This window comes from Pogonomyrmex barbatus, unplaced genomic scaffold (assembly GCF_055798465.1).
Source record: "Pogonomyrmex barbatus isolate J1 unplaced genomic scaffold, ASM5579846v1 scaffold5, whole genome shotgun sequence".
Taxonomy (NCBI): domain Eukaryota; kingdom Metazoa; phylum Arthropoda; class Insecta; order Hymenoptera; family Formicidae; genus Pogonomyrmex; species Pogonomyrmex barbatus.
The window spans coordinates 780700-804553 of NW_028297149.1; the positions used below are offsets into that span (position 1 = coordinate 780700).

A 23854-nucleotide genomic window follows, 5' to 3' on the forward strand; every position below is an offset into this window, starting at 1 on the left:
TCATAATATATTATGTATAAATTTATATATATATATATATATATATTTATATAATTTAATGTATATCTTTCTATTTGAAAAAGAAATATAGTTTTGTATAATTCAACTTGAAATTGTAAGCATTTTGATATAATCATTTCTAATTAGATGTAAACTTCTTCTTCGAAAAGAATTTCAATATAATTTTATATTTTACAATTATACATATTATATTTACATTTTACAATATATTACATTTACATTTTACAATTATAAATATTTTGATATATTGTATAATTTATAATATTAAAGCTCTATCATATTAGATATATATAATTATGGATATAAACTTTTTTCCCGGGTAATAAAAGTAAAAAAGCCATCTTTAAATATTAAGATAATAAAAAATTACGTTTCCAAATTAGCTTTATACATTTATTTATAATTTATTTATGACTCAAATGATGATTGTAAATGTTCGTGATAAGACTTTATTTCTAGGCGCTAGATAGTGCACATATAGACATACTTTTTTAAATTATAATTATTAATAATAAATTATAATTATTATTAATTTAAATAAAATAATGAGTTTCTTCCATCAAAATGTGAAGATATTATTTATTGTGAAATATAAAAAATATAGGGGAATTATAATTATTTCATTTCTATTTAAGCTAGAAAAATATTCTGAGAGAATTCGAATTAAAGATTTATACAACATATTTCATAACATATTTTATTTAAAAAATTAAATAAACTATAATATTATAAACAGTCGATGATATAATAGGAAGAAACTTCTTTCTTTTTAGAAAAAGAGCCATTTTTGCGTGCATTTTATATTTTTATATCATAAAAATTGAATTTGTAAGTATATCTCTTTTATGATAGTAATTGACAAAGTTGAGGGATGGAGGGTAGGAGATGCGTGGGGATGATATCTCTTGAAGGGCACAACGTTAATTGCGTGTTCTATGGAATTTGCGCTAACGCGTAACTTGCGCTCACTCGCGCAATATCTCCAAAACTTGCACAATATTCGTGAGAGTGGGAGGAGATCCATACGGATCTTCGAGTTTGCGTCTTTCGTACTTCCGAGAGAAGAAACTTTGACACTACCATGAGAAGAAGAAGTTCCATGATCTAAAATATTTCATGCTTCTTATAATATTACGACGTTGCACGTTCCTAAGAACATATTCTCTTTTATTATTTATTTCACATACCGCGACAGCGAATGAGACAGAATTAATATTAATTACATAATTGTCAATCGGTAGTTGACTTTCAGCAATTGGTTCGAATACTCGTTGGAATCGCGTGATTACTCCAAGTTTCAGTTTTGTCGAAAGGGAAAATTTGACTTTGACCGAAATGAATGATAGGAATTTCTGAGCATGCATGTTTTACATGGAAATGTGCACTTTAAATAAGAAAATAAAGTATGTTCCGAATAACTCATTCGTTTTACACTCACAATTTTATAAATACGAATTAAAATTAAATCCAATGATTTCTATTCTCTCAACAGATTTCCCTACTTTAAGCATCATTGCATCTCTCTAGCGACGTTTGTTTTCTTCTGAGCTATGCGTTGTATGTCTTCGCTCACAGTTACTTCTGTCAAGTTAGAATAATGTAAAGTAGTTCACGTTATGCAAATCATACGTCCTGTTTGCTTAAAGTATTTCCTGATGTTTGTGCATTCTTATAACACAATTTTGTTTTCTCACTTATCCTCCCTACTCCTCTCCTCTCCTCTTCTTTCTTCTCCTCTCTCTCTTCTCTTCCCCTCCCTCCCTCCCTCCCTCCCTCCCTCTCCATCCTTTCCCCTTCCATCCTGTCCTCTCATCTCCTCTCCTTCTCACTCTTCTCCTTCCCTCCCTCTCCTTCCACCTCATCACTCTCCTCTCCCCGCTCATCTATCCCTGCACCATTCCCCTCCACTCCCCCCTCTCTTCTTCACTCTTCTCCACTCATCTCCTCCTCTCTTCTCTCCTCTCCCCTCCTATCCGTTTTTTAACTATTTCCCTCTTTTCTCTCCCTCTCTTCCTTTCTCCCTCTCCTCCTCTCGCACTCCTCTCATTGTAATAACTAACGTTGTAACGTTGTCACAATTTACTCGCGGTACGAAAAATACAATCGATACTAGAGCTGTACGAGAAAGGTTCGAATTCGATAAAATCAGTTCAAGTAATCGTTACACTGAAACAACTGATTTTGAAATCGGTACGTAACTCGGTTATATTAAAACAATTGATTCGATTTATAATATACTGAAGTTATGATATTCTCGATGTATGATATTCTGAAAAATCAATACTCTGTAATCGCATTCATACATACATTCATTTCGTATTCAAAAGATAAATCGTAGGATAATATATGTCTTCAATTTAAGAAATTCCTCAATCAAGTCTGGCATATAGAATTTATTATATTAAAAATCATTTTTTGTTATAATTATTATGTATTACTAACATCCTTTATTATTATATAAAATTATATCAATTTTCTATTTATAAAAGAATGTTGGTAATACATAAGAGAGATGTGATAAAATATTATATAATATTTCCTCAGAATATAAATATAATATAAATATATTTCCTCAGAAAAAAATAAAGAATTGTGTGTAAAAACGATATTCACTGTATTTTATAATGTGCTGTATTTTATAATAATAACTGTAAATAATATAATAATAATTGTAAATATTTAAAATCAGTAGTATATGTATGTAAATTTCTACAAAAAATATTAAGCACTAAGAATCAGCTCTAACTGTTCAACTTCCCTATTTAATTTTAAAATCAATAATTTTTGTATCCAAAAATGCTCACGACGCACGCATTACTTTAAAACTTCAAGAGACACGGGTAGTGTCTCGATGCCAAATTTACGCGCAGCGAAGTCGCGTAGAAATGCATTAGAATGGTGGAGAGACGCCCATGGCTATCATTACGCGAGACTCCGAGATGAACTCGGCTTATATTTTCATATCTCAGCAACGGTTAAACCGAATGAGTTCTAACTAGGCTTAATCGAAGCGAAGCATCAAATTATATAATAAAAGTGTTTCTAATTTTTTTCTATGTGCCTTATGAATAGAGATATTGCAACGCAAAATCAAAATATTCAAATTTTAAGAAACGTCCACGTCATCGTCGTCAAACATCTCTCTGTTTTTTTCTCTCTCACTATCCTTTTTTTCTATCATTAATCCAATGTAACTTTCTTAATTTCAATACTAGGAGACAGCATTCCTATTTTCGAGGTCAAGTTCACGCGGAGCGAAGTTGTAGAACGGCAGCGAGATACTCATGACTATATTATTACGCGAGACTGCGAGATTTTCTAATTATATAAGTTTAAATAATAAATAAATAAATAAATAAATAATATAATATAATATAATAATAAAATAATAATAATAATATAATGATAATATATCAAAAACCAAAGAGAGAGACAAAGCTAATTTCTCGGCGAGTAGAAGGGTGCTAAGTATCTACGAGTATATGAAATAAATCATTTTTTAAATTTAATGTGTCTTTGACAGATGTCCTTCGTATGAAGTTATATGTATTGATTAATAAAATAGAAGATATAATGTGTGTCATATATAATAGTAATTAATACCGTAATATATAATACATTGAAGAAATAATCATATCGATCCACCAAAATAAATAATTTTACATTAAATTGTAAGAAAATATTGACTAAAATTAATTTATATCAAAATGTACCCAATTATATAGATATATTTATTTAAATAATGGTATTATTATTCACAATTATGATTTATAAGAAGTATAATAATGTTATTTCTAAAAATGTCAATTAAAAAAGTCTTATAATTTTTTAAAAATCTTGCAGAAATTTTACGAAAAAGATTATATATAGACAATTTTTTAATTTTCCATATTACGTTCCTTAATACAAATTATTTTTAATTGTAACTTTAATATTGTATATTATAAAAAAAAAATAAATAAAATTGATTCTAAGATTGCATAAAATTCAATTTCTACGAACTAAAAACAATTCTTTCAAAATTTAAATACTCTAAGAATAGGTTTCGTATATATTATTACTATTTACTATTATTTAATATTACAAAATGGTAAATTAATAAAAGATCAATTTAATGTGCGTACAATATCAATGACTACACAATCAGTAGGAGGACAATTTTATAAGGTAATGAATGTCAGTTTTCATCATGGATCATCTATTGAAGATGGTCATTATACAAGTATATGTAGAGATGAAACGTCTAATGGATGGATAGATTGATGATGCGCAAATTAACAAGAAAAAATGGTCTAAAGGTGCAAAAAATGTGTATATATATATATATTTTTTTACAAAAGATTATTAAAAAATAATTACTGATTGTATGTTCTTTCTATATATAATTTTAAATATGCTAAATAATAGATATTATTAGTTACTAAAAAAATAAGTGATAACAATAAGTCCTAACAAAATTACTTTTTAAAAAAGGTAAAAAATAACGCCAAGTTCACGCGTCCCTTTTCTTATTTATATAAAAGAAAGAATTTATACAAAAATTTCCATCTACAAAAATCTTTTTAGTAATTTTATATTGGTATAAAAAATGTGATATCAAGAACTAGGCGCCAACTTCTAATAAAATAAAAAGAATTTTACAGTGAAATACGTTTTATTTTGTGATTCATTTTTATTTGAAAAGTCGTTTCATTATTTCTACAAAACACATGATATCCAAAAATATTATATATTTCATTAATTTTATTTAGTTAATATTATAACATTTAGTTAATATTGAAAAAGAAATAAGTTATAAGAATAAGTAAAAAATCTTAAAATATATTAAATTTTAATTCAAACTATTTTCTATTTGTCTGTCATATAGTTCAATGTTCTTATTAAAAATAGTTTTAATGCGACCTGGGCGCGCCAAGTTTTTGTACGTTGTTTTTTTTTCTTACACATCAGATTTTTTTATATTTTATTTTTTATTTTATAAACACAAGTACAATAATTCAATAAAATTTTATTGGCAATTACAAATTGATATTAATTTTGGATTGATAACATCTTTTTTCACCTTTGCAATGTTTCTTTTTTACTTTATAGGATAAAAGTTTGCGCCATTTTTGGATATCATGTGTTTTGTAGAAATAATGAAACGATTTTTCAAATAAAAATGAATTACAAAATAAAACGTATTTCACTGTAAAATTCTTTTTATTTTATTAGAAATTGGCACCAATTCTTGATATCACATCTTTTATACCAATATAAAATTATTACTAAAAAGACTTTTGTGGATGGAAATTTTTGTATAAATTCTTTCTTTTACATAAATAAGAAAAGGGGCGCGTGAACTTGGTGTTATTTTTTACCTTTTTTAAAATATTAAATACGAGGTAATCATAATTTTTTATAAAAAAGTAAAAAAGTCGCCAAGTGTATGCGCAGTGTGTATGTGAAAGATTATTATATAAAAGTGTTACTTTTTGATTGAAAAAAAGTTTTTCAATTACTGACGCAAATTATATCTTCTTAAAAAAATAAAAATAAAATTCAAGATTCATATTTTTGCCAGAGAACTTTTTATTTTTATTCAAGCATACATTATTCAAGCTTATATTTACAAAATTACGCAATCTTATGTCTAATCTTCGAATAGTATATAATATTCAATTTTAATATTTGTATAAAAGATTTGATCAAAGAAGTAGCGCCAAGTATATAGTTACATTATCTCGGAAGTTCAATATACATTTGCTTTTAAAATGTAAAATCCGTGATAAATATCAAAATTAAAAGTTTTTTATCAATTACTGGTGCCAGTTATATCTTCTTAAAAAAATAAAACTTAATAAAAATAAAACTCGAGTACATATCTTTACATTCAAGAGTATTTCTATTTCAATCCAAATATTACAAAATTACGTCGACTTACTGATGTTCAATAATAATATATATAATACATTACTATTATAATACATTACTCATTTCTAATAACATGTATCATTTGTATAAACAATTTGATTTTGTCTAATGTTCGAATAGTATATAATACTCAATTTTAATATTTGTATAAAAGATTTGATATCAAAGAAATGGCGTCAAGTTATAGTTACATTATTTGAAAAGTTCATTCTTTTTGAAAAAATAAGAATAAAATTCGACACATTTTCTTTGCATCCAAGAATTTTTCTACTCTAATTCAAGTATTATATTACAAAATTACGTAATCTTATGTCTAATGTTCAAATAATATGTAATGTAATACTCAACTCTAATAATAAATATCATTTGTATAAAAGATTTGATATAAAAAATGGCGCCAATTATAATTATATCATCTCGAAGGTTCAATATACAACTGTTTAAAAAAAAACTCAAATGATACATATCCATATATACCATTTGTATAACAGATTTGATCAATAATTAATGTCAAATTATATAAATTATTAATTAATAATTATTCTTAAAAAATAAAACGGAAGTGATAGAATTTCAAAGTTTAAAAGAATAAGATCTAATAATTATATATTATAAAGGATTTGATGTTTTATTAATAACAACGTTTCGTTAAACACATATTTTTCTAACTAATAAATACTACAATTCTAAAATAATTTAAATATTGCACGATATATATAATTGTACTATTCTGCCACGCATTTTGCTGTACGTTTTAAATAGAGCAATATATTTTAAATATAGAGCGACCTTAAAATCAAACAAACACAAAAACTTAGCGCCCCCGGATCATATTAAAACTTAATAAAGTCTTAGATGACTAGACCAGTTTTTTAAATTAAAATATAAATTTTAATATTTTTTTATTTATATCCTTACAGCTCACTTTTCTATCAATACCGATTAAATCAATACTGATTCAATTGATGACTTTAAACAATTAATTAGTAGCATATATTTATTCATTATTAATTAATTTTATATTAAATATATTTTATATTAAATATATATTTGTTTCTGACTCTGACTTGCAAAGTAATATTTATTAGGTGTACAAAAAAGTTCTGAGCTTTAGATTTCATACAACCGAAATAACAATTTAAATTTTATATATCTTCCCGCCCTTTTGCGGTTTTAAAGCGTTGACATTTGGCCTTCTAAAATGCGGTTTGGCGTTTGATGCACATAACCTCAAAAATCAGTAGTATTCACGATGGCAATAAAAGAGCATATTCGATTTTCCATCCACTTCGCGTTTCATCTGAAGAAAAATACTGCTAAAGCCACTGCAATGATTTGTGCTGCATATGGAGAGAACGCTGCAAGTCATACTACATGTAAAAGATGGTATCAAAAATTTCGCCAAGGAGATTTCAGTCTTGAAGATGAATCGCGTGCTGGACGCCCTCAAAAGATTGAAACGGACGAATTGCAAATGCACTGCTGGATATAAACTCTGCGCAAACTGAAAAGGAGCTTGCAGAACAGCTTGGCGTTATGCAGCAAACCATTTCCGTACATTTACATACGATGGGAAAGATTCAGAAGGAAAGCAGATGGGTTCCGCATGAATTGTCCGAAGATAACAAAAATCGTCGGCGTGACACTGCACTCACTTTGCTTTCAAAGTTTCGGAAAAAAGATTTTCTGCACAAAATCATTACAGGCGATGAAAAGTGGATTCTTTATGATAACCCTAAACGTAGAAAATCATGGGTTGACCCTAGTCAACCTTCGACATTGACGCCAAAGCCCAATATCCACGCCAAGAAGGTTTTGTTCTGTATCTGGTGGGATTGGAAAAGTGTGTTGTATTACGAGTTGTTACAACCGGGTGAAACAATCGCAGACCGCTACCAGCAACAATTGACCAATTTGAGTGATGCATTAGAAGAAAAGAGGCCATTTACTGGCCAAGGACGTCGTAAAGTGATCTTGCTTCATGACAATGCTCGACTACATGTTGCGAAAGCGACTTAGGACCATATCTTTGCATTAGGCTGGGAATTTCTCCCGCACGCGGCGTATAACCCAGACATGGCGCCTTCCGATTACTACCTATTCTGATCGCTGCAGCATCATTTGGCTGATACACATTTCGTGAGATTTGAAGAGATACGAAAATGCATTGATTTATTGCTTCGAAGCCGGTGAGCTTCTATCGTCAAGGAATTCGCAAGCTATCCGAAAGATGGCAAAAGGTCGTTGATGCAAACGGGGAATATTTCGCTAATTAATATTTTTTTGTTTGTTTTTTGTTTTTGAATAAATATTGAATTTTACAAAAAATAGCTCAGAACTTTTTTGTACACCTAATACATAGTTAATACCAAGGATAAAGTTCCGAAAACGACATACCTCCGATTTCGATAAAACTTAATGGAAATTTTCCTTTTGGATCAAATTGAAAGCCCCTAAAAGGATTTTTGGTGACTAGCACGGGAAGACCATTTTTTACGATGAAATATTAAAAATGTTACACAAAACTTTACAATAATGAAGACAAGTGCTATGATCTTGACCTTGACATATGTTATCAAAGTCATGATTCTGAATAATCCTAAGAGATTTTAGTCGTCTCTCATTATTTATTAAAAAATTATTAACAAAAAATTTCAAAACATATAACAGTTTCTACTAATATCAACAAATCAGTACTTTCTTAATGCATGTATAGATATGCTCGATATGTGAACGAGGGTGAGGTTTCATCCCTCCCTATATACCTTTATCCTAAAAAAACCTGCTTCAAAAAATCCAACCAGCTTATTTTAACTTGTACTAAACTGTTGTGTCTTTCCGGGCGCAAGGGAAAGTGGCGGAAGAAAGGGAAGGGCAACCACGAACTTTACTCTACTCTGTCACAGAATAAAAAAATTTATTTAAACAAATAGACAATAGATGGCTTCCATCGGCAGACTGGGTCTTCCTATCGAATAATTTTTACTTTTTCGAATTTTGAGACAATGCTTATCGCGAACTACGTGTCGTTAATTCAATGATCTTGCAACGTAGCCTACTCAAAGCTAAATTTAAACCCCTTCCCTATTAAATCGATAATCAAATTTGAAATCAATTAATCCCTGACTATTGAAAATTGTTTTGAAAATTAGTTGCAAGATCATTGAATTAATGACACGTAGTTCACGATAAGCATTGTCTCAAAATTCAAAAAAGTAAAAATTATTTGACACGAAGACCCAGTTTGCCGATGGAAGCTGTCTATTTGTTTAAAACATATATCGGCTGTAATTATCATTATTGAAATTTATTTAATTAATTTGGGTGTTCGTTATTTTCGAATATCCCACAATTGTCGCGCATTATTACACTCTTAATATCTACGCATCGGTACTTGTGCATCTGAGCTTTTGAGTCTCTGAGCGTTCTCTCGATTGCTTTCTTCGCTTTTACCGGTCCGCTATTACGCGGCTTCGTGTCGAAACGTTGTTTGGTACGTTAGCGTTTTGACATGGTGTTGTCCGAGTCAGCGTCCTTGTCGAATTACACATCAATTCGTTGCACTCGGCAAGGGCGCGCATTGTTCTCTTCTTTTAAACTTATTTTAATTTATTTTGTAAATCTCAGGTTTATCAGAATTCTTGGAATTCTGGCTGATCAGCGGTATTACAAGATCGGTTTGCATCATTAAATTGCGGCACTCGAAACATCCCTCCCCCTTGGAAAAAGGAAACGAGGATGGGAGTTTTCTTTAGCTTAGCGCTTATGCTAACAGTACAAAATGATATTTCAAGACGTAATATACAATTTCATGTATATTGATCCTTTGTGATCCTTCCTGGAGCTCACGACATCCCTCCTCCCCTAATGGGAGGCGACCTTATCTACTAGCTTACATGTACTCTCGCATGAATATAGTATAATCGTGTGCTTATTGTCTAATATAACATAACATCGTCGCGACGTCTCTGTGTTACTATTTCATTTTTCTTTTATTTCTTATTTTTGTTTTTATTTGTGCGCCATACTATTATCGCCATACTATTAATCTTAATACAATTATTATTATTATACGCAAGTGCCTATTCCCATAGAATATACAAAGTGTTTATTTTTTAAGTCATTATCACTATCTTCTAGCGTTTCTCTTATTTCCTCTAGACTTAATTTGATTAAATCTACAGGGATTTTAATTATCTGTCGCAAGATATCGATTTTTGCTATTTTATTCTTATCAGTGTCTTTATTTTTTATCTCTAACGTTATATTATATTCGGGAAGATAATTTTGAATGTATTTTATGTCATCAGTTTTTCGCGCTTTTAATATTTGGCATGATTAATTTACAGTTATCTTTTAGTTTTATTTTTTTGGTTTCTTCTAATACAATTTTTTCTTCTAGCTGATTTTCGCACTTAATACTAATTTCCTGTTTGTATGCTGTCGAGTAGAGCCACGCTCCTCCGTCAATGCTATCCACAACGGTGTGTTAAATATAATATAATTCTTTTCGCAGTAATTAAGCTGCCCCGGTGTGTGTATATATATCTGCACCTCGCATAGTGCTATCGTTTTCGCGATAATATATTGCGAAATTCTGTTCGCATGTGTACGTGTTTGTTTCTCGTATGCAGTGTTCTAACTCTATGTCTTCCTATAATTTATAATAATGATTCTCTTTGTCTATAGCTAACAAAGATTTATTTTTATGTAGGTAAATACGTTCGCATGATCGTGTACAGGTAATGATATCGCCTTAACTAATTTATATGTAAGGTATGCTACGACTGGGAATCGCAGAATCGTATATACATATGGTCCGAGTACGCGCTGAATGTAATGTATGTTTGTATTGTGTTCCAGTTTTCTGGATTTTAAAAGAAAAGTCCCTTGATTAGCCTTGTACAGCCGCTTCTCTGAGAGCTTCTTCTACTATTATTATATTTTCGATAGGTAATAGTCGTGTCGGTATTATTCCGTTCTTTCCATACAAATAGTTTATTTTCGTTTTCTGTGTCTTTTATTAAATCGTTCATTATTGTTGTCAGGATTAATAAATGTTCGTCCATTGGTGTGAACGTCGCTAATTGCTGTTCTAGTCGTTTTGTTCATTATCAAATTTTCATTATAATTTAACGTATTTTCTAATTCGTCCAAGTATGCTATTGTGGTGTTGAGTACCTTTATTTGATTTTTTATTGCATATTTTTACTGCAATGTCTTGCCGTTGGTTCGTAACATTTGCAGTTGCTCGTCAGTAATATGTGGGTAGCCATGGCTCGTCAAAACAAATCCCCACCACTTCCCCACTGGCGTCAGGAACATGGCCTCCCGCTGTCAAAAAACTGTCACGTGGGAATGGAGCATTCTGATTGGTCGGTGGGCGTGGCAGGTGATAATTACATAATTAGTGTCAGGGACTATTCTAATTGGCTGAAGCCAAAGCTGCCCGACGCATGATTGGCTCTGCCCCATGTGTGTGATTGGTTGTCGAAATGCCAGACAAAAAAGAAGAGGAAGAGGGAGAAAGTTTCTGGGACCGTTCGAGGACCGAAAACAAAATGGCGTCTGCGAAAAAGAAAGAAGGAGGAGTGTGTGAAGGGAATATACTTGACGAGAATGGAATGGTTTTTATGACACAAGGGATGGAGTGAGGAGAAGAAAATTAATTTGTTGCGAGTTTTTATTACGTGTATATGGGCTATGATGAATCATGTTTTCTAGGACGGAAGGTTTCTCGACGCCTCATAGCTAACGAATTTAAATAAATTTCTTGAGTTGTTTGACATTTTTTGTATGGAGGAAATGAATAAACGTTTTGAAGACGAGAGGTTTTCGAAGTGTAATAACCGATAGAGTTATTTACCATGTCATATGGTATTTGGGGGAGGAAAACAGGAACGGTTAGGTTCGCACTAGAAGTTTCTGACGACGATGACGACGACGAATTTGGAGTTATATAAGGCTTTTATCCTATGACAAACGTGAATTGAAAAAATTTTCTTTCGACGCGATGATAACTTTGCAGGAATATTGAAGGGTGAGAGAGAGAGAGAGAGAGAGAGAGAGAGAGAGAGAGACATGTCAGGAAAATATAGAGATATTAGGAGACAATAGGAAAACATGTTCGTATAGGTCCGTGTAAATGGCTTTCAAAAAAAAGGGAAGGAGTTGTGAAAAATTTAGGATAAAGAGAAAGATAAAGAAACGACGTAAATTTGAATTTATGTTATCAAGTATAAGCTAAATTTATTATACATTTTTCACATATATATGAATATGTTTTGTTACAAAATTAAATACATGATTCAGTTATTATATAAAAATTATAACTCTCGATTCATTAAAATTGTATTAGTAATTTCTTTAAATTTTAGTGTAATTAATTCTAAAAATACAATATTAAAATATATATCCAAAAATGGTAAATTATTTATTTGCGTTCTCACAGCAACTTCGATATCCTTTTGGCCTCGGAGAGTGAGTTTGATGATATCGGCGTCGATGTAATTGTTAGATAGACATAGTTCTATCTCCTTGATCAAATAACGTGCGCACTCGTTAACAGTATCGACGACAGATGCTAGTTGGTTTATACGAGCATTGACACATTTGATGATATTTTCCATTCCTTGAAAAGTAGCTTGCTGCATTACAACTGCGACGGAGTAAGTTTTCTTTTTTTTCAACGGTGGTTGTTCCTTCGCTTTCGAGTCTGCTTGCATATTTCTAGTACTGCTTTCTTTAGGAAAATTTTCATTTTCCTTATACGTCACCAATACAGCTTTCGCTCCGTAGGCAGAGGTGAAGTTGATGAATATGTTTGCAAATGTGATAGGATTTACTTTGTTTGATTTTGTTGCTTCCATTAAAGTACGCGTTCATGTTCCGAATACTCTTTTGAAATTGCTGCCACGTGTTCGGATCAAAGCTGATTCCTTCTGCAGAATTACCATTCAATTTGACGACAGGTTCGAAAATACTCTCCTTAAATAATTGTAATTCCACATGTAATTTCTTCATATGAAAGGTATTGAGATATATCGTAGAAAGCAGCAAATTTTGTTGCACATTTTGCACAGAATTCTTGAATATCTTGCGAATATTTTCTACTTTAGCGGGATTCACAGCTTCTTGTGGTCCGGCTATATTACTTGACAAGAGAATTTTGAATAAATGTTCACTTTTAACAAACGAAAACTTGGAGAGATATTTTCGTGGACGCTTCGAATGTCGATACTCGAGTGAAGCAATGTACCAGTATGTACAGCAATACCTACTTATATAGCATCCCCCCTCCCTTCGAAATAAATAAAAAAGTACATTCTATAAATAATAATCAAATCGAAGATTCTAGAAGAAACGCATCTCTTCGCTTTGCTTCTGCTCTTTTTCAAAGAAAAACTTTTCTCGAATAACAGAATTATTACAGATTCGATCATGTTCGAAATGCGTGTGTCTTGGATGTTAGATGAGAAAAATTTTTAAATAAATAAATTATTAAACATTCGAGTAAACTATAACGTTGCTCTTTTTTCAACAAGGAAAGAATTTTCTCGAATAAAGTGAATATTACAAGTTCGATCACGTTCGAACATGTTTGGATATTAGATGAGAAAATTAAAAATTCATCGAAAAAATCAAAAACAAAAACTATTTCAAGAAGAAGAAATTATAATTATAATTATCGAAATATACAATAGAACGAGTAAGAATTACGAGTAAGAAATATTTTATAAATGTTAAATTTGAAGAAGCGAGAACTTTCCTCAAACTTAAATAACTATTCATTTGGACATGACATATGTCTGGCGCCATTTATGCGTTAGTAAACAAAAAAAGATGAAATCGAAAAAGGGTCAAGTCTAGATACAAGGAATACAAATTTTCAAGAAAAAATGGTTTATTACTAGGGTGAGATAATATTCTTACCTCCCTTTCTCCTTGAAACTACAGAATAGTTCTAGAATTTTTATAAGTCTCTTTTCCGTACGAAAAAGGTAGGATTTTTCCTATATATAGTGCGTTTTGCGTTATCTAAAACTATTTCTAAGTTAAACTCTTTCGTGCTTCACTTCAGTTTCGTCACGCGAGTTTTAAAAATTTCAGATTATTTTGTACGAATAAAAGTGCGAAAAATAGGCAGTGAAATAATTAGAAGAAGCGTAAAGTTAGTGATGCTGGATACTCGCATAAATGCGGCGAAATTTTTAACTAAAATATCCAACGTTTCGCTCGATGCTAATTATCTGCTTTTTACACGTTTTTCGTGCGAATGTTCTGATACAATATTGGGAGTATTATATCAGTTACGATATTTTGGTACCGACGCGCGGTTACTCCGGATTGTCGGAGAAATAATTGAATCGCAACGTGCAGCTGGACACGAGGAGGAGGATATGGATGGACACATCCAAAATCTCCTCTCGCATCTCCATAATGATAAGCACCGCACTATTATTTCTATATATAAGTAATTCGAATAATAAACTCGGTTTAGCTAATTTTTAATAATAAATTGTAGAAGGAAATGCTCGTCAAAGGATTACTACGTTGGTGTATCCTCTCACGCAGATTCGGGGGCGACGCGCGGAGGAAGAGCCAGAAGCAGGACCAGCGCGTAAGTAATATCACTAAAAAACTAGACAGGAGTAATATTAAAAATATAATTTTTTATAATTTTCTAAGATTAAAATATTAAATGCTTTTAGGAAGGGCACGTGTTGAATTAACACAGGAGGAGGAAGCGCCTCCAGAAATTATCCAGCTCTCGTCTGGTAAGTTTACATTTTCAAATAAATAATCTCTAAAACAAAAGTAAAAGATAAAAAATCTTAATATAACTTTGTTTTTTAGATACGGAAGTAAGTACTCCCGATCCACGTGTGTTTTCGCCTGGTAAGTTGATAAACAGAAAAAATTAATTAAAAGACATAATAATTATATTAATTAAGGACATAATATTAATATCGTGAATAAAAATTTATGATATACTTTTTTCCTAGAATACGATCATATGTATTCTCCCGTAATCCCGGAAAAGGGACGGGACGAAGAACGGGAAGAAGAGCAGGAAGAGGAAGAAGAGGGAGAGGAAGAGGAAGAGGAGGAGAAGGAGGAGCAGGAGGAGGAGGAGGAGGAACGCGAGGAAGAACGAGAAACCGAAGAGGAAATTGAAGAAACACTGCTTGCTGATATATAAACTTTTTCTTAATTTTTATGTTCGTATTTATGTTCGTATTTAATTTTAAATTATCGAATTTTTTTAATAGGAATTCCTCTCAACCCTATTCTTCATGTGAGAAGGAGAACATTAAAAGGCGGGTTACCTCGGCGAAAAATATCATGTATGCACGTTTATTAAATTAAATACGGACATAATATTCGAAGCATTATTAAAGTATTTTCTATAAAGTAAAATTCTAATTTTTGTAACTTTCGTGCAGAAGCGAATATCGAAGAGCCGCAGCGCGGAGGAAACCGAATACTCCCTGCTCAGGAGAATTTGGAAGAGGAAGTGGAGGAGGAGCAGGAGCAAGAAAGAGCTGACGAAGAAAGGGAGGAGGAGGAGGAGGTGAGAGAGGAACAAGTGGAAGAGGAAACAGAGGAGGAGGAAGAGGAAAGGAAACAAATACGAGGTAGAAATTCGATATCGGATATCGCGAGGAAAGGGGTCATAGCTACTCAAATAAATGTTCTCGATGTAACAACGTGCCGCCGTGTGATTAGCGCGAAATCATAGAACTTGTTAGGTGTAAAACTTGCAAATGTTCGTTCTTTGGAAACGTATGCTTCGAGCATCATCTCGCGACAAAGTCGTATGACGGAAAAACTCCGGTGATACCGGAGTGTGATACCATTCGACTTTGCGAAGGTTGTGGACGGGTTATAAAAGCGACAAAAAAACACGAATGTGGCGTTTCTTTTTGTAAAATTTGCAGCTCGCAAAACCGATAAATCATCTTTGCTACATGCAACCTCTCTCTCGTGAAGACAGATCCTCCGCTGTTGAGTCCGAGGATTCTTCTATAATTATGAAAGAGAGCAAGCAGAATAACGAGGATGAACGGGAATGCAAAAAGGAACGAACGGCATTCGTTTTACGATTTTGAGACGGGTCAAGATCAATCGTTCGAGAGAACCGATATAAAAATTCATGTCCCGACTCTCTGCGTCACAGACAATAGATTTGCGATTCGTGCACGGAGATAGATAATTTGTCAGTGCGTTGCGACTGGTGTGGAGTACGCAAATTTGTTTTTCGGGAGGATCCTGTAAAACAATTTGTCGAATTTGTAACACGTCCTACGAAACATTTTACTCGGATCATTTGTATAGCGCATACCGCGAAATCGTTCGACACACAGTTTATCCTGCGGTACATTGTTGAAAATTACTCCAGATTAGAACCTCGTATAATTTTGAACGGAACAAAAATTATGGTCGTATCAGCAAATCGTACGAAATTTATCGATAGTATTAATTATATGCCGATGCAATTATATGGCGTTTGTCAGAATTACCAAAGGCCTTCGGATACTTGTAACAAAGGTGTCTTTCCTCACTTATTTAATATTATTGATAATCAAACATATGTCGGGCCACTACCGGATGTTCATTATTACTCACCCGAAACAATGCAAACAGAGGATCGCGAACGTTTTCTTGCATGGCACGCGAAAATGACAGAAAAAAATACCGTATTTGATTTTCAACGCGAAATACTCGAATATATATTGTCGCACTGACGTTGATATCCTTTGACGAGCATGCATGGCCTTCAGAAAAATATTCTTAGAGCGGGGAAACGTGTGTCCATTCGAGGAATGTGCAACTATTGCTTCAACGTGCATAAGAGTTTTTCGGAAAAACTTTTTGCGCGAAGGAGAAATAGGAATCATTCTATCGGGTGGATACCGATTTAAAGATAACCAGTCGCGCAAAGTCATGCAATGGCTAATTTTGAAGGAACGCGAGATCGGTCATCGAATAATTCACGCGGGACACGGACGCGAATATCGATTAGCGGAAGGCATGCTTGTCGATGAGTATTACGAATGCGCGAATGGAGGTGAGACGCAACGTCATGTCTTACAATTTCACGGATGCTTTTTTCACGGATGCCTTTATTGTTATCCCATAAATCGTAATAAAACGCTCGAGAATTTTAAAGATACGTTTGACGCGCGTTATGAACGAACGGTTGCAACGTCTTGGCGGTTATGTCAGCAGAGATATACCCTGACGGAAAAATGGGAGTGCATTTTTGACGAAGAAATGCACGAGAATCGAGAGATACGCGAATTTCTTGAAAATCACCCTATGATACAAATCTGACCTCTCGATCCTCGCGACGCATTTTTTAGCGGACGTACCGGCAGTATCGTGACCCGATACGAGGTTTCGGGTACCGAGAAGATACGCTACGTAGACGTATGTTCTCTGTACCCGTACATACTCAAGACTGGAGTTTTTCCAATCGGTCATCCAAATATTTATGTAGGCGAGGAATGCAATATTTTAATTAGAATTGCGCCAAATTTTAATTTCAGTCCAATCGAGAGTCTCGTACGTTGTCGAGTACTCCCTCCGCGTGATCTTTTCCATCCGGTACTGCCGTATCGCGTATGCGGTAAATTATTATTCGCTCTTTGTCGTACATGCTGTGAAATATTTTCTCGCGATGCGTGCTCTCATGACGATTCTGCGAAGCGTGAGTTCGAGGGCACATGGGTGTTCTGTGAATTACGCAAAGGTGAAAAACGAAAAAGGATATCTCGTAACACGGGTAGATGAGATTTGGCAATACAAATCCACGCGATATAATCCCGAAACGCAACAGGGTGGATTATTTCAACACCTTTTTACAACTAAAGCAAGAGGCGAGTGGGTGGCCGAGCGAGTGCGAGAATGACGATGTTGCTAAAGAACATTACCTGAGGAAGTACGAAGCAACCGAAGGTATCATTCTAATAAAAACAATATCGTACGTAATTCCGGCTTACGCTCCGTCGCCAAACTCTGTTTCAATTCGTTTTGGGGAAAATTCGGCCAGTGAAGTAACTTGCCGAATACGGAAATAATAAGAACCCGTCAACGTTTCGCCGAATTGTTGTCAAGCCCTGAACACGAGATAATCGGCATATTGCCCGACGAGGATGCAATATATGTTTCATGGCGGTTAAAGAGCGAAGCGGTGGTACCTTCACCAATAACTAATGTGGTGATAGCGACGTACACGATGGCACAAGCGCGTTTAAAATTATATGAATATTTAGAAAAATTAGACCGGCGCGTATTACATTATAATACAGATTCTTGTACATGTACGAGCAGCGGTGATCCCAACGAGTATCGCGTATAGGTAATTTTTTGAGTGATATGACTGACAAATTCGAGAGTTACGGATGTGGTAGCTTCATCGAAGCGTTTGTATCTGGCGGATCGAAATTTTACGCGTACGTGGTACGTACACCGGACGGACACAAATATGAAATATATAAGATAAAGGGGATCAAATTAAATTTTGAAAACTCGCGACTGCTTAATTTTAACAGTATTTATAATTTATTATTAAATAGGAAAAGAGAGGAGAGAGAAGAGATAAATCTGCGATTTAAAGCAATTCGTCGCACCATTCACGACATAATAACGCGAAACGAAGTAAAAACATGTGCTCCAGTTTTATTAAAACGTAGATTTATCCACAATCGCCTTTCTTGTCCGTACGGTTTTACGTGATATAATATTTACTTAAAATTAAGTTAGGTTAAGGCTCGGATTTTCCCCGTCCTCGTGAGAATGTATGTATGCCAAATAAATACGTTTGTAAAAATTAAGTTTATTTTATTTTAGTTATTAGATTTAAGAGAAAAATGTAATTCGAAAAATGTTTATTATTCGAAATTTCGATTAGAAAACGTTTTGTAAAATTAAAAATGCGAATTTGTGTTTACTTTTAGTTATTAAGAGAAAATGTAATAAAAATATTTATTTTTCTAATTATAAAAAAGTATAATAAACCTTTTGTAAAATTTTTTAAACTCCCAATTTTTCCCCACATTATTATAACTTTCTTTTAAAATTAATTTTTTTATATAGAAAAAATTTTGAATTTTCGATGAAGACTAAAATACTTTGTAAAAGAAAAAAGTATGAATTTTTACATATATACGTATTTTTACGTATACAAGTAAGTATTCAATCACTTTTTCTGCGAGCAAGTTTCTTCGGTTTAGCATTCGAGAAGCACCGCGTACAAGCTCATTAGCGCCGGCTCTCGCGGTGAACGCTCGCACGAGCGTATGAGCGAGGCTTGTCGCGGTCGAATGTGAGCTCGTTACACGAAGATACTGGCGCAAGCACACCCCCGCCGCGGAGGGGCCCTTCCACGAGTAAGCTAATCTCAAAAATCTCAGAAATCTCTCTGAGAAAAAAATCAAGAATCTCAAATGTCTCATCCCATCCCATTGTTTATTAAACTAAGTACGATGCGCAAGACGTTCATTTCGCGAAATGGATGTGCGCTGGAAACATCCATGGACGTCGATAGTGTGCGGACTGACAGGATGCGGGAAAACAATCTTTGTAAAGAGATTTCTTCGTCATTTACCCGTTACGGATCAGATGTCAGATGTCTGTTTTGAGAGAATTTTGTTTTATTACGCCGAATGGCAGGATGCTTATCAGCAGCTTCAATACGAAACTCGAGATTCCGCAATCGAATTTCACAAAGAATTACCACATCCGGAAGATTATTCTAACGATCCATCCCGTGCGAAATTGATAATAATTGACGATCTTATGAGGGAATCGTCCTCGAGCGAAGCGATCGTAAATCTGTTTACCAAAGGAAGTCATCATAAGAATTTCAGCGTAATTCTCGCGTAATCACGCAAAATCTCTTTCATCAGGGATGTGGACAACACGATATATCTCTCAACGCGAATTACCTTGTGGTTTTCAAAAATCCACGAGATCGCGCGCAAATTCGTCATCTCGCTCGTCAAGTCTATCCGAACGACCCAAACTTCCTCGAGGAAGCGTATCACGATGTCACGTCTCAACCTTACGGATATTTATTGCTCGATCTGAAACAACCGACTCCCAATGAGTATCGTTTTTGCACGTGCATATTTCCCGATGATACGACGAACTACGTTTACGTACCGCGCAGATCCTTTTCCGGAAGTTTCGTATAAAAGTATCGTACTCGCATTCTCTCGCGACAGTCGCGCAACTTCCTCGCGATGAAGAAGAGAACGTCTTCGGTTAATGCGAGAAAAACCGCAGAACGTTCGATTGGTAAGAAAAATATCTGTTTTCTCAAAGCGCTGTTATTTGAACAAAAATCAGTGTGTCTCTTTCTTACGCCAGGCGGACGAAAAATTCATTCGTTGTATCTGCGAGTGCGTTTTCAATACTTTTAAGGGTAACGTTCCGTTCGAACACGCTGAAAAAAATCGTCTAAGCAAATATAAAACAACTTTGCGTCGCATAGCGAGAAAAGTCGGTAATTGGAAAAGTAAGAAAAGGCTATTACTATAGCACGGCGGATTTTTACCGTATCTCATCGGACCTATACTATCGTTCCTATTTTCGAAAGTTATCGGTGGGTAGTCAGAGAGAAAGAGAGAGAGAGAGAGAGAGAGAGAGAGAGAGAGAGAGAGAGAGAGAGAGAGAGAGAGAGACAGGTAAACTGAGTTGTGGAAAGGGCAAAGAAGATGGTCTTGATTTCAGAAAATCTCGAAAGAATGCAGCACCGTCTCCAACAACATCAGTAATCGGTAATAAATACGAGGGAAAATTCCACGCGGCAGAATTCGGAGACGATACACGGAGAAAATTTAAATTCCGTATAAACACCCGGAACGACTTTGTCACGACTCGATTCCGATATGAGCAGGATTCTTAATTCACCCACCCCGCGCGATGTAAGTGAGAAATGGAAATTGTATAAAGAAGTACTTTGGCAATATCTCCATTTTGATAAATCGCAAAAAGAAGATTCGACGCGTAACACCGTCGAGAACAATTCAGATGGGAGAGAGACGTAGCGGAACCGGCGCGCGAATCAAACGTCAAGCAAATTTTCTCATCTTGACGAATATGTAAGTAATATATTACGGGCCGACTCTTTGCGTAAGCGCAAACGGCAAAGCGTCGAAAAAAGATTAGAAAATGTGCCGAAAAGTTTTCATGCCAAGGCGCGTTTACTTTTGAAACATTTAATTGATAAAGCAGTACCCGCGAGAATTACTTGGGACGAGGAAGGAATCGTGATTATCGACGGTAACGTTATAAAAGATTCGAATATCACGGAAACGATGCGATGCGCGAGAGAAAAACCATGAAAGCAATAGGAAGATGTCAGTTTGCGCGATTACTGCGTACGACAAACACCCCGGCTGTACTCGTAGGAAATAAGGAATTGTTAGCAATCACATTTGTCGAGATATTATCATCACCACGAGCGAGTTCCACTCCGAAAGTACCGAGAAAACTTTCGACGTCATCGATGACAAGGAGGAGAGTAAGACGCACGAGAAAGGGACAAAAACGCAAGACCGGTGAAGAAGAGCGAGCGAACTATTGTTTCTTTCGCCTCGTTTTCGTAAAGCTGATACCCCCATAACGTTCATGAAAGATTCTCCACAGGCGAGAAAGAGATGCTTACCCGATTGGTGTGAATTGAAATGACCGGGCTTGAAAATTTGTACTATGGTCCCGCATTATGCGAGATATTCGGCAACGGATAACCTGTCACGTGCAGCTAAACCGAATTTCTCTTATAAAGAAGCTCGGCGGCTCGAATCGCAAGACGCGTACACGCGTACACGTTGCACCGTCCGTCAAGACGAAAATTTCCATGATTACGTTACAACGTGACGAATATCGACGATCTGTGGAAGGCAGATTTGATCGAATTCCATAATCTCAAAAGTTACAATGACGGATTTTCTTATCTTCTCGTGATTATCGACGTACTTAGTAAATTTGTCTGGGTAGAACCGTTGCGAGATAAAACGAATAATTGCATGACAAGGGCCTTCCAAAATATTCTCTCGAGAAGTAATAGTCAAGTACCCGTACTTACAAACCGACAAGCGCAAAGAATTTATCGCGCGGCCGTTGCAAGATTTTCTGAAAGAAAGAGGTATAACAACATGTACTTTTTTCCATTAATTAAATCATTTTGGAAAGTATTTAAAAAAAGCTGCGAAATTATTTTTAAGATCATTTCCGTTTATTTAAACATATATTAAACATATATTATAAGTAAGAAAAATCTTTATTGGATCATGAAAACTATATAGAGATATGGCAATCTGGAAACTGAATGCGAAAATATCAAAGAAATTATGTATATCAGATTGATTTACAGTGTGGTAGATTTGTATGCAAATTGTGGAAATTACAATTACAAATTATTGAAGTTATTACAATAATTTATAACTAATTTATTATCAGAATTTACTATCAGAAGAGATAATTTCAACATTTTTGCTCTATGTCTGCTATTTCTTAAGCATCGATCCACTGTGCGCCGAACCACCGTACGTGCTGAAAAAATTTTGCAACACGCCAGGAATATACGAAGAAATCCCAAATGAAGCAGGCCGAATCGACATGGAAACTAGTGATAAAATTAGGCACAAAGGAATTAGAGATCACAAACACCAACAACTAAAGGATTATATCGAGGAAACCGAGCGAGAATGCGAAAAAATTATAGGTAATACGCAGTTAACATGCAGAAACGTTATGAGAATAGAAAAAGATAATATGAAATTGATCACGCTGCTGACGCTACTAGAAACACTATACAAAACAATATACAGACGATATGAGAAACATTATGAGAATAGAAAAAGATAATATGAAATTGATCACGCTGCTGACGCTACTAGAAACACTATACAAAACAATATACAGATGATGAGAACTGTTAAATGCGGTCGGAACGGTCAGCAAAATATTATTCTGGACAATGGACGCCGATGATCGGAAACTAATAGACGAGAGTAGTATGTGGGTAGCCATGGCCCGTCAAAACAAACCCCCACCACTTCTCCACTAGTGCTAGGGGCGTGGCCTCCCGCTGTCAAAAAACTGTCAATCACGTGGGAATGGAGCGTTCTGATTGGTCGGTGGGCGTGGCAGATGATAATTACATAATTAGTGGGGCCATTCTGATTGGCTGAAGCCAAAGCTGCCCGACGCGTGATTGGCTCTGCCCATAGTGCCCCACGGGTGTGATTGGTTGTTGAAATGCCAGACGAAAAAGAAAAGAAAGGAGGAGAAAGTGCCTGGGACCGTTAGGGGTCCAAAAACAAAATGGCGTCTGCGAAAAAGAAAGATGGAGGGTGTGTGAAGGGAATATACTTGACGAGAATGAAATGTGATTTTTATGACACGAGGGATGGAGCGAGGAGAAGAAAATTGATTTTTTGCGATTTTTATTACGTGTATATGAGATATGTCGTTTTAAGACGGAAGGTTGCTCGGCGCCTCATAGCTAACGAATTTAAATAAATTTCTCGAGTTGTTTGACATTTTTTGTATGGAGGAAATGTATAAACGTTTTGAAGACGAGAGGTTTTTTTCGGAGTGTAATAATCGTTAGAGTTATTTACCGAGTCGTATGGTATTTGGGGGAGAAAAATAGGAACGGACAGGTTCGCACTAGAAGTTTCTGACGTCGACTTTTATCCTATGACAAACATGTGGATTGAAAAAATTTTCTAGATGTAAGACTCTAGATTTTTCTAACATTTGGAGTTATACACTAGCGAGATTATTTTCCTTAATTCTATGGCAAACAAACAAAAAATATCTGAAAAATGATTAGATATTTCTAGCCTGGAGTTATGTGGTTAAGATTGGTTTTAGATCGGTGGGAAAGGAAATAAAATGGACA

At 34.3% G+C, this 23854-nt stretch overlaps 2 protein-coding genes across 4 annotated transcripts in view; one reads left to right on the top strand and one right to left on the bottom strand.

Moving 5' to 3' along the window:
* Positions 1 to 23854, bottom strand: part of LOC105422411 (lachesin) — a 707047-nt gene that overhangs the window by 546715 nt on the left and 136478 nt on the right. The gene's annotated exons all lie outside the window — the stretch shown is intronic.
* Positions 1877 to 23830, top strand: LOC148935226 (uncharacterized). The gene is made up of 4 exons (XM_089081500.1): positions 1877 to 2211; positions 14459 to 14711; positions 14791 to 14832; positions 14940 to 23830. Exons 2-4 carry the CDS (start codon positions 14636 to 14638, stop codon positions 15134 to 15136), a joined length of 315 nt encoding a protein of 104 aa, XP_088937626.1. The 5' UTR covers positions 1877 to 2211; positions 14459 to 14635; the 3' UTR covers positions 15137 to 23830.